This window comes from Pleurodeles waltl, chromosome 3_1 (genome assembly GCF_031143425.1).
Source record: "Pleurodeles waltl isolate 20211129_DDA chromosome 3_1, aPleWal1.hap1.20221129, whole genome shotgun sequence".
Taxonomy (NCBI): domain Eukaryota; kingdom Metazoa; phylum Chordata; class Amphibia; order Caudata; family Salamandridae; genus Pleurodeles; species Pleurodeles waltl.
The window spans coordinates 1,973,890,765-1,973,903,248 of record NC_090440.1 but is presented as its reverse complement, the minus strand read 5'-3'; the positions used below and the strand labels follow the sequence as shown (position 1 = coordinate 1,973,903,248).

General features: G+C 44.9%; 1 protein-coding gene across 2 annotated transcripts in view; it reads right to left on the bottom strand.

The window, feature by feature from the left end:
- LOC138285875 (multidrug and toxin extrusion protein 2-like) overlaps positions 1 to 12,484 on the bottom strand; it is a 724,302-nt gene that overhangs the window by 107,276 nt on the left and 604,542 nt on the right. For both annotated transcript variants that reach the window (XM_069226367.1, XM_069226366.1), the window contains exon 12: positions 911 to 986. In XM_069226367.1, the coding sequence (XP_069082468.1) occupies positions 911 to 986 (76 nt within the window). The remainder of the gene's footprint in view (positions 1 to 910; positions 987 to 12,484) is intronic.

Below are 12,484 nucleotides of genomic sequence, written 5' to 3'. Positions count from 1 at the left end.
TGGATAAAATGATGTAATCAGATGCACTAGGTACAGAGAAGCACACACAATGTATCTATTTACAGTATGCTTCAGATCCATGTGACCCAACGTCACAGAACCATGAATTGTGAGTTTCATGACTCTGCAATGTAAGGTCGGATGCCCAGCAGCTTCATCATTTACGATCAGCCCTGGGAGTACAGGACTGATGCCCTACATGCCTTGGGACTGCTTTAAAATATGACTCTCCTTCAAATCATCAGTGAGTGGTCACGTCAGACCCCCAAGCATTGCAGGGCAGGGCTGGCACCACACACCAGCCTTTAGTCAGATAAATTCACCCACTCCCTTGCAGCACGTACAGGGGTGAAAACTGCCCGGCTTCCTGACTTAAACTCTCAGAAGGTCCAGGCATTGTGTTAAAAGATATGTGGATGGTAATTGCTCTTTCAAATTATCATCCACATGACTCAAATTATTGGGAGCGCAGAGTCCCAACACCCAGCACCTGCAATTGCCCCTGCAAGTCTCTGCCCACCCCAGAAAGTTATATCTTCTAAGAGGAGGTGCAAGTCTGATTTTAAACAAGGAAACCAATGGACCCGCCCACATCCCCAAATTTCACAGTATTGTAGAAAATGAGATTTTCCTTTGAGAAAATCCCTATGAATAAAAGAGATCCTTTCGATATTTCTGCCATGACAACCATCCACTAGAAAAGTCATGTTGAACCATGACGGTTTCAGAAAATATACGATTTATATAGATGTCCATGACACGTTCATTGGATTCCTTGAATCCATAAAGAGGAGAAAAGCCTTGCAGGTCATAACGTTACATAGATTAACCCATTTCCAGTAAATGTGATCTATATTCAGAAAATTAATCAATATAAGCAGCTTTTTTTTATTATACTGTGAATACTCACTCGTCACTGGTGAAGAGTCTTGCAATCACCATCCTTGATGCTCCTACCACAGTGACATCAAAAGCAATCAAAATACCTGAAAAATATAATGCAATCCACAAAAATGGTCATTAACCGACATCCATTTCTCTAGCCTATGACTCGTTTGCATAAATGCCCTGCGCAATAGTATACTGTTGATCACTGGTTGATTTTTTCACAATGTTTCTCATTAAGTGCAGGAAAATGCAGAATCCACAATTTCCCAATGGGGCAATAAGCAGACTCAATAGACTCGATTCACCAATGAGATTTAGACCTCCTACTGATTTTGCTTATTCGCTTTTTGGTATACACTGTATTCACAAACATTTTCAGTAGTATGCCTAGAAAGCTGTGCCAGGTGCAGGTTCCCATGCATACTACTCCAAATGCCATGAGGCAATGGCTGCAGGCTCCTGTTTCTGATGTGATGAGTTATACAGAGCATAGAAATCAGGGACCAAATACACCTTTTTTCTTCCCAGGAAAAACATTTTCCCACTGGAGAAAGCCCTTCACATACCTCCCACCAGATCCAGGGCTGATCTGTTGGCCTTCCCATGCTGGCAGGGAAGTTATTTTCACCCTTGGGAGGAATACATCTATTATCATTTTTATGGTGGAAAGCTGTCAGAAATGAATTTGGGGACACCAATGATTATTTATTTTTGTGGGCATTACCAAATTCCAAGTCAAACCACAGATTGTAAAGCATACTTTGTGGATCAATTTTCATTATTGTCATTTTAAATAATAAAACAAATGCAGCGCTATAGAGACTACAACCTGGAGGCAAACATGTGTAGTCCTACACTTATAGACTGTACACCTAACTCTTACTCACCCACCACAACCACTTAACTTTAGTTGAAAATGCTACACAAGATCACCATATGTAAATAAAAGTCCTGAGCAAGAGATGCCATTTGTTTCACTAGTACACCACTGCCTATCATGAATAATGTTAGAGTCAGCCTGTTTCAGTTTAAATTGAACAATTTTATTATGAGTTATTGACTGGTGATGTCCGCTGGATTGTTCAGTGCCACCCTTCCCCTACTATCATTCATAGCACCTACACAACTGGAGGACCGAGCACGGCCCGAAGGTATAAATAAATGCTGAGTGATCATTGCTGGTCACTCGGTGATGCCCAGCTGTCTCTGTCTGCGTCTAGTAATTGCCACACTGCGAGACATACCTGTAGTGGCCTCTTTCCCCTAGGCCACCTGACCTTACACTGGTGATGAGGTTAGTCTACTCCTTACGTGCAGGAGATACTGATGTTGCATTGTCTGCTGGCCTGAGCATTGTGCGATGCACCAAGCTGATACCATGACCCAGTGAAAAGATCCCCACCACGACATTCGCCTCCTGCCAGAAAAATATGGCATGCCACCCACAGCTGTGTAAAGCATGGTGGGGCTCAGGACCGAAGTTGCTATGTGTGCTCCCGAGTCGCTCCTGATTCTGTGGCGCCTGCACAGTTGCTACAGCCTGTGAAGTTGAGGAGGCTACTGCGGCCCTGCTGATGCACCGCAGCATCACCTGGCAGCAAGAAGCCACACCGCAAGAAGCCACACCACGTCTGCATCTGAAGTCAGCAGAGGACACACGTGGCTTGCTGTAAGGCCCAGAGGCTGCAAGAATTAAAGAGGTACTTTATTGTGTCAGAGTGAGTCAAGCCTCTCCCAGCATCTCCTGTGTGACCCAGATTGTTGCCTGCATTGCTGGATTGAGGTGTGGTGAAGTTAGCATACAGCGCTGAACACTAGGAACAGTTTTGACACATGCTGCTTGCCATTCAGACCAATGAAGGGGAAGTAGGAAGCTGAGGGTGCCATCTGAACTCAAGCTAACACTAGTGAGAGAGTGTGCTGTGAGGTGGCTCCTACATCTCCATGAATAGTCCAAGACGCTACTGGTGTGGCATTGTCCTGGCCTGGGCTGATTAGAAAACACAATAAGTACATACAAGAACGGACACATAACTTAACACTATAAGGTATGGAAATGTCAGCCTAGCAGCAAGATGCAGCGTCACCTGCTCCCCAGAGGTAAACACATGCATCCGTCACAGCGCTGCCACCATGTAGCCAACTAGTTGATCCAACTATGGTCGCCCCACATAGGGTGCCTCCAGCACGAGTTGTACGACCTGTTTGAGCATCTTCGAACACAAGTGGAGACAACGATTTTGATGCTGCCGTAATACCATTCAACTGGCATTCTGTCCCCCAACTCAACCCCGATTATGAGAGGTTCAAACTGCGCCTGGGCTGTCAAACAGAAGACAAGTCTGTAGATGTCTTTTAAGTGTGCCTATGCAAGCTAGTGAGCACATGCACTGACATCAATGAACTAGATTAAATTAGGGCCCTACTGGGCCAGGGCTGACAGTCATTCACATTATGGAAACTCACACTTCATCAGCCTGGCATATGACTAGAGAATATCCTGATATTAGAATGATCCCATGAACTGTCGGACAGCAAGACTGAGGACATGGAGGTTGCACGAGCAAGAGACGCAGACCCACTGACCACAACCCGAATGGTCAAAGTCAAAGAGGAACAAGTCAATGACATCCACCAATGCCCCACCCGGTCAAGCGGTTCTACCGCTACCAAGGAACATGACAAAGGGTGTTGGAACTAGGGACTGATGCACCGCATGCCCAATGTGAGCCTGGGACAAGGGAAGTCATATTCAAAGTGTGGCCACATGAACCGCTTTGCAAAAGTGTGTTGTGGTGGCAGGTCAAACTCAAGCACAGGATACGGGGGCGAGGATGTCCTACCCTCCGCCAGAACTCCCTTAACAATGATAAAGAGAGGAACTCAGTATGGCAGACTGAATCTGTAGGTCTCCCTGAGTATGATGACAAAGACAAAGTATTGACAGTGTCCTTTGCGGGGAGGGAGAGTCACCGAAGGAGACCCTCGCCGTTGTGCAAGATGCACATTGGTGGAGCCCAAATCACCACCTTCATTGACAAAGGCACATCAGTGAATATTATGGACTCTACCCAATTCTGCAAACTCAACCCATGACTGAAATTGGCACCCACCAAAGCCAGAATCTACACATATGTGGGGACAGCACCATTACCCCTGAAAGGAGTGATGGATGTGAAGGTAGAAAGTGAGGAACAGACAACGCAATCTAGATTTCATGTCACCAAGGGAGACACAGGTACCCCCCTTGGATGCAACACAGAGGAAGACTTAGGCTTGGTTTTCTTTGTCCAGCAAGTGCACAAATCACTTGCAACAAGCATCCACGAGGAATTCTTGCAACTGTTCTGAAGCCTGGGATGTCTGAAAGGTCTGAAAATAAAGCTCCATATCGACAAGATGATCAGACCCATAGCCCTCAGACATAGAAGGGTACCACTCCACTTGTGCCCACTGGTAGAAAAAGAACTGGAACAACTTGAATGAATTGAACATACTGATGGCGGACTGTTTACCCCAGGCCACCCAACCTTACTAGAATGTGGAAATCTTTCCAACGGGGGGAGGAGCATTCTGTAAATTCCAAGGAGAGGTATCTAGGAAAAGGAAGACACACTACTGCAAAAGTCTTAATCCAGTAGAGAAAGATCTTTGGGGAAACTATTTTTGTAAACAGGTAAGGTGCAATACCAATGTGTGGTTTTGTTCGTCATTCCTCTACCAGCCAAGAAGCGGACCGTTAATATATATCCTCCCACTCCTTATTAGAGAGAGTGAGGAACAATTCTTTCTAACATCTAATCTGTCACAATGAGTTAACTTGTGGAATGAACCATTGCAGAAGGGAAGATAGCTCTGAAAGTATGTGTTTATAATTATTTTTGCCATGCACTCATCTCTCAAATGTCTTTAGTGATCTGCTGACCACTGGTTCTATCACCCTGTATCGCCCTGTTAGATAGCAAATGCCTAATTGGTGTATAGAGCACGCCCTCTGTCTCCGGAGGGTCCCAGTCTTTTCTGAGTTGCCCAAAAGGGATCACCCTGTAACCTATGAATTTGGAGACCCCCTGTTACCATGCTTGTAAGTGTTCTCCCGTAAGTGCTAGGGTGAACTCCAGGTTATTTAGTATTGGCATAAGAGTCGTGGGGTACATTGTGAAATGCATTTCTCTCCCACCAAGTCCTACACTGGCATAGTGGCCGTAGTGAACAGAGAGGAATAAAGGTTCCATGGGCTGTGGCCTCTGCACAGCCATGGACTCCTCCAGATATGGATCCCACCAATTTGTTGGTCCATAAAACACCAATACTTTTCCATTAGTTCTCTACACCATTCCACTACAGGCCTAAGTTGAGCTTCATGTCAATATTTTGCCTCTAAGGATGTCAATATGAAGGTGTGAGTGGCACAAGAGGCTTCTTAACCAACCTTCACACATAAAGGTATTTATCTCCAATTGCAGCATTTGTAATGTATTCGGAGGAGGTTGCAGTGGAAGTGCTTGAAACATGAACAATATCCTTGTTACAGCTGTCATCTTGAGGTCTGCGACTCTGAATAGTCAAGAAAACGTATATTTTTCTGACATCCGCAGAGCCCCACTGATCTGTCAAATGAAGCAGTGGTAGTTTACCTTTAGCTTGTCTGACAGATTGCCAGCTAGTAATATTATTATATATTATGTTTATTTGTATAGCACATAGCTCACACTGGATGGTATAGTGGCACTGAATCCCCAAGTATGCAATTTCTTTAGAAGCCCAAAAGATTAGGAAGAGAGAACACACGCTCTCTTGCTGTTTGCAGGAAGCAAAAGGCTTAGTATCTGGAACTTTTGCAAGTTTGATTTGATCTCTGAAACTTCTCCAAAGCTGCACATCTCTTTAATTCCAGCTTGGATAGAGTGATTGGGATCCATCAAGGAGGGAATCACATCATTAATGTACATTCCTATCTAGCGTGACTCCCATGGGAATGAGTTATCTTTGATTGGAGCATGTGCACTAACTCTTTGTGCTAGTCGCTCCATGTTTAGGGCATACAGAAGAGAAGAAAAGAGACAATGGCCAGGAGTCCCCCTTTGAATGAGGAATAAATCATAAAAAACACTGTTTATTTTGATTTCACCTTCCAGGAAGGAGTACCTTCTCTGTACCCACTGCTGATATCTGTTCTCGAACCTGAACTTTTTGAGAGTTGGCATGAGGTATGGCCATTGTACTCTTGTGAATGCTGTTTCAACATTATTAACTAGCAGTAAGGCTTTAGTTGTAGATCTGAGGACCTTATCAAGGGGATCTAGAATCCTTTTAATTTGGTGTGAGCATCTTCTCTCAGGAAAAAAAACATGAATGGTCTGGATCGATTAGCCCCTACATGTACTGGTTGAGTCTGGCTGCTAAAATGCGTGCGAACAACTTAGCATCTACATTGATAAGGTACGTAGGCCTGTAGGAGCCACAGTGAGAGGTGTCCTTACCAGGCTTTTATATGACTACTATGGCTGCTTTGAGCATGGAGGGAGCCAGGATAACTCTACTTGCAATGGGGTTAAACAGATCAGGACAGGATATGAGTCATACTTTAAAACTTCTTTATATAAGTACAGAAAGTAACCATCCAGACCTGGGGCTTTGTTAGGTTTTGTTAGTCTAGCAATAACTGATATGACCTCTTCCTTCATGATGGGCCAGTCTAACTTTTCTGCCTAGAGGCATGATAGTTTAGTTAATTTGGCTTGGAGGAGAAAAGGGTGATTATTGAGTGTGGTAAATCTTGTGCTGTGTAAATAGATTTTTAGAATTTCCTGAACTCTGCTGCTATACAGTCTCCTAATATTTTCTGACCCATTTTATCTATCAGGTGAACAACCCCTTCTAGGTTAAAATTTGGCCATAGCTTTTGTGCTAGGATTCTTCCAGCTTTGCTGGCATCTAAGTAATACATGTATCTGAGATGGATTAACCCGTATTCCACACAGATGTAACTGAGCCCGAGCTGCAGCTAGCAACTGCCAGTCTCTAGGTGCTCCGGTACATTTATGATTCCTATCTAATTTCTTGAATGTGTGTGCACTACCCCTGTCCTTTTGCACCTGGGTATCTTATTTTCGTTGGCTGTTTTAGCTATCAAGTCACCTCTAATTATTGTTTCAGATAACCTCCCTATGATCATTTGTGGCCAGGGTAATAGCTGAGTGGATAGCTGTTTATGCTATTCATATTGGATTATGACATCTCACAGTCTCCATGGTTGGGGAACTTTTCTGGTTTCCGAGAAATACAGGTCAATGGAGATCGTGCGTGATCTGAAAAGGTTTAGGGTGTATATACATTTCTATCTTTACTTCCGGTAGCGTAGTTGCCCCTGGGAAGTGGTGAAGGAGTGTGTCTATCGTGTGAAATGCTAAGTAGAAGCTGTAATCTATGTAGGGAGGATGCAATTTCCTCCAAATAACTCCAACTCCAACCACTTTCAACACATACCCTCCAGGTAAAGCCTAACTTACATTCTTAAGTGAGATTTCTTACTGTGGGTTTCTCCGATACGCAGTAGTGATGCATTAATGCCTCTCAGAAATACCTTTGTCAATTCATGGCAGGCATAAAAGGTGTAATTAGGCCCCAATATGTTGTACACAGAAAATGTGAAAAATCATTGAATTCTCAGGGGACATTTATACATTTTCTTTACAGCTTTCTTGTTAGGAAGGGACCCAACACATTTTAAAACATTTATTAAACAGCACTGCGATCAGCTTATAGGGTTCATCAACAAACAATTGGACTCATGAAAGAATAATACAGTGAATAGTGCACAATGGTGATATGGTGACTTAAAGGCTCTGTTATGTGTTGGTATGAAGAAGGAGCTTATTAGGCATACTATGGCCCAGATTTAAGAAAAGTTAGCGCTGCCTTTGCACCATTTTTTTACGCAAAAGCAGTTCTTCTTAACGGCATATTTATATTTTGATGCTAGAGCAGTCTAGCGTAAAGATTTTCGACTTATCGTCATTTTTGGGAGCACCACCGCACCTTGCGTCGTTTAACGACATTGATATGCAAGGTAGGCGTTCCCTCCTAAAATATTATGCTAGGCAACTAGTGCCAAATTTAGAACATGATGGAAAAATGACACAGGTAAAGTGCCGGGTCCCAAAAATTTCAAAATTTACTGCTTGGTCAGACCAGGCATTAAAATGAGGCCCACACCCTACTACATAAGGGAAACACCCGGAAGGAGCATTGAAAAGCAACTGGGCACCAGGGAACTGTTACTCCTACAGCTTGGCACCCATAGAAGATGACAGCACCACCACAGCAACTGCAAACACCACCACAGTAGCAACAAATGCGGCGTTGAATGCGGGAGAGGAGCTTTCACCAGAGTGCAAGCATCCTGGCCCTCAGGGAAGAAGAGGTGATTAGTCTCTACCGTCTGATGCAGGAGTCCATTGTATGCCTGCTCCACCACATTACACCAGACATCACAACAAGATTGCAGAGTCACACAGCAATTCCACCCATGACCAAACTCCTGGCTGTCCTCTACTTGCTGGCATCAGGTTAATTCCAGACGACTGCGGCACAAGTGGGTGGAATTGCCCAACCATCCTTCTCTGCCTTCCTTACGAAGGCCCTAGATGCCATCATCAGACTCACACTCCACCACATTTGGTTCCCCAACACCCAGGAACTGCAGCAGGAGATCAAGCAAGATTTCTACCAAATTACAGGCTTCCTGCATGTGCTGGGTACATTGAATTGTACCCATGTCTAAACTGTCCCTCCTGCAGCAAATAAACACCTCTACAGGAACCGCAAACATATCCACTCCATCAACGTACAGGCATCGTGGAACACCGTGGAATTATCACAAACATGCTTGCAAAATATCCCGGAAGCGTCCATGATGCTCACAGCTGCAGGCACTCCACTATAAACCAATTCCAGGATGGACAATATGACAATAGCCTACCTAAGTAAGATACCATATAAATCATAACACACAACACACCAAACTTGTAGTACAAACAATACAAACACAACACCAAACACACCTGGACAGGGACACACAGATGGATAGACCACAACACATTTGCCACATGCCAAACTACACTGCATGCAATGCACATCATCCTCACATCGCATATATCTACAAGTCCATGGCACCACCTGACTGACACAATACTGGACGGACAGGTAGAGCAATGTCCCGTATTAATACAGAAGCTGGATTCAAACAACTACATGTATCCACAGGTTCACAACAAAACACAGATCCTTCACACATAACACTTACAAAGCAATTGCTCTGCTATGTGAATTGCATTGGCCATTCAAATGTCAAACTACTCACATATTGGCACTGCCCCACATTTACTACGCTGTAGAAATCTCAGGCAGCACTGATATCTATTGCCACCCGAGTGTTCCCATCACCATCTACATATCAGCAAAATATAATAGATATAATCATTGTGTACAACTTCTCTTGTGCAGTGCATAGTGGAGCACACATTGAAATACAACATTACCCACGATCAATGAAAGACCATGGGCAGAAATGGACACCGCACAGCACACATACATACATACCTGTAAATGCCACATCTTCATACCATGATACAAGGGTACCAACAATGGACTGCAGCAGATGTACTACTGACAATATACAGGTAGAGACCAGGAATGCATATGATTGAGGATACATGGAACTGGAACAGGGCTGGACTCCTGATGCAGGGCAGTGCTAAAAAGCACAGCATGCCCTATCCTGTCCGTCCCACAGCTGTCTGAAAAATCTTGCATACATCACAATACATCCCATATAACTGTCACACACTGGGCATTTGAAACTCATGCACATATGTATGCCAGCCTGCAATTGCCAACAACAAAAATGTATGCAAGGGAGGTATTTCAAGGGCAAAGGGGTGGGATTCACATGCAACACCCAGGGTCCTACACCTGTTAAGTGGCCCATAACACACAACACACAAAATAGGTACACATGTCCACTACATCACTCTTCTGCAGGTGTAAAGTGAAGGCACTAAGGGCCACATGTCAGAAAAGTTGGACAACATCTAAAGCAGTGCTACGTTACTTGCGCAAGTTTGTGGCCCCTACACCCAACATGTGTGTGCTGTATTCAGTATATGGCACACCACGGCGCAGAGTATGTGGAATAGTGTCAACATAATGGATGGCATTAATGGACTGTCTAGTATAATTGCCAAATGTATGGTGCAAATCCTGCATAGTACATAGGGGCACATTTAAAGCAGTGGTGTTCCCCATACTTATGCCTTCTCTGTGCTAGCCTCAAAAGTACCAGATAAGAATTACGCATTAGAACCTCTTATATTACTCTGCACAATGGGGGTCATTCTGACCCTGGCGGCCAGTGACCGCCAGGGTCACCGACCACGGGAGCACCGCCAACAGGCTGGCGGTGCTCCCTCGAGCATTCTGACCGCGGCGGTTCAGCCGCGGTCAGAAACGGAAAGTCGGCGGTCTCCCGCCGACTTTCCGCTACTCGGGGAATCCTCCATGGCGGCGGAGCGCGCTCCGCTGCCATGGGGATTCTGACACCCCCTACCGCCATCCTGTTCCTGGCGGGTCTCCCGCCAGGAACAGGATGGCGGTAGGGGGTGCCGCAGGGCCCATGGGGGCCCCTGCAGTGCCCATGCCAATGGCATGGGCACTGCAGGGGCCCCTGTAAGAGGGCCCCGCAAAGTATTTCAGTGTCTGCAAAGCAGACACTGAAATACGCGACGGGTGCAACTGCACCCGTCGCACCTTCCCACTACGCCGGCTCCATTCGGAGCCGGCGTCCTCGTGGGAAGGTAGATTTGCCCTGGGCTGGCGGGCGGCCTTGTTGCTTTTGCCCAATGGGGGGAACACATCACCTGCATACATGATGCTTTGCTCTGGCATAATGTGTTGCAAAGGTTCACTAAGTGTTGCACTGCATGAGTAGTGGCAATTTGTAAACATGGCACTGTAATTATTTGCCTAGTTAGCCCACAACAGTGTTTACAAAAATGAGGCTAATGTGGTGCAAGAAGGTGCAAAGGCCTTGTACCTTTGGGCCACTGGCTCAAATGTAGAGAACACTGCACATATTTGGCATGGGTGAATTTTCAGACAAAACTTCTAAATACAATTGGCACGACCCATGATCGGAAAGTGCACCACCACAGACCAATGCAACCATCCATCCAAACAGGAACTCACACAATACCAGATGTAAGTCTGATACACGACTAAAAACAAAAATAGGCCACGGCACCTAGCAATTAACTAATGTGCATGACTGATACATGTTCTCCCATTCCTTTGCAGCTAACCAAGGTTACGGCATCTAGCCATGGGTCATGACTCCTTTTGGAAATCCTACAATGGATGTAGAGCGTGCCTACAATGAAGTCCACATAAGGACCAGAAATGTTGTGGAGCGGACATTTGGCCTCCTTAAATCAAGGTTCAGGTGCCTACATCTTACAGGAGGAGGACAGTGATATGCACCACCCCTTGTCTGCAAAATTATCCTTGTGTGCCATTTTGCACAACATTTGTCTATGCACACATGTCCCCTGGGATGAACAAGCAGATGTCCCCAATGAGGAGGATGACAATAATGGCGTACAACTGGAGGAGGGAGAACAACAAAACACTGCTCCTGGAGTATGCAGAAGACAACTTATTGTGCAAAACCTTTTCACTTACAGCTGTACTGTACTGTATCACCATGTAAATAATTCAATAAAATAATGTAAACTCAGAATGTACCTAGTGTACTCTTTTACACCATCACATACCAATTGTAACTTGTTCATATCTCAGAGATCATGACAACACCACAAAGGTTGTAAACAACTTTGGAACATAGGCCCTGCTTTAAGAGGGCCTAGTGCATTCTTGTTCAACATTAGTGTCAAACATCTTGCGCTAATATGGCTCAACTATGCAAATAGCTAAGCAACAGAAACTCATAGCGGCGCAAGTAAGGCATTGTGCCACTTTGTGACACCTTGTGCCACAAAATGCCTGCGACAGGCATTAAGTACGCAAGTGGGGTGTACAGCTGGTAGGGGGGAGCCAAAATGGTGTAATGGAATCTAACAAACACAAATATGCCATCTATTGCTACTACTTTTAACACCTGCTCAAAGGAGCTGTTTAAAGGGGGCACACCATTGGTACCATTGCGACGCTAAGTACTGTTCAGGGTAAGGGCCAAAATGTTAGCTTTGACCCTGAACAGTACATCAATTGCGTCAAATACCTTATATACTATTCCCCCCTACCCCACCCCATGGTGTGCAGTCTTCAAAATATAGCGCACACATTGTGGCGGTAGGGAGATTCTAAGGGGAGGAAGAAAATTGTCCCTGCACTGTTTGCAGCGCCACTTTACTTTAATCTGCCCCATAGCTAGTAACAATAAACATCTTTAAAATAATTCAGTACCACATATATGGGTTGGTGGAATGTAGGCATAGGCTGTAGCTAATAGATTTTACATTGTTACACACATATCACACAAGTGAGTTGGCTTGACATGTGCCTGTAGCAATCCTGG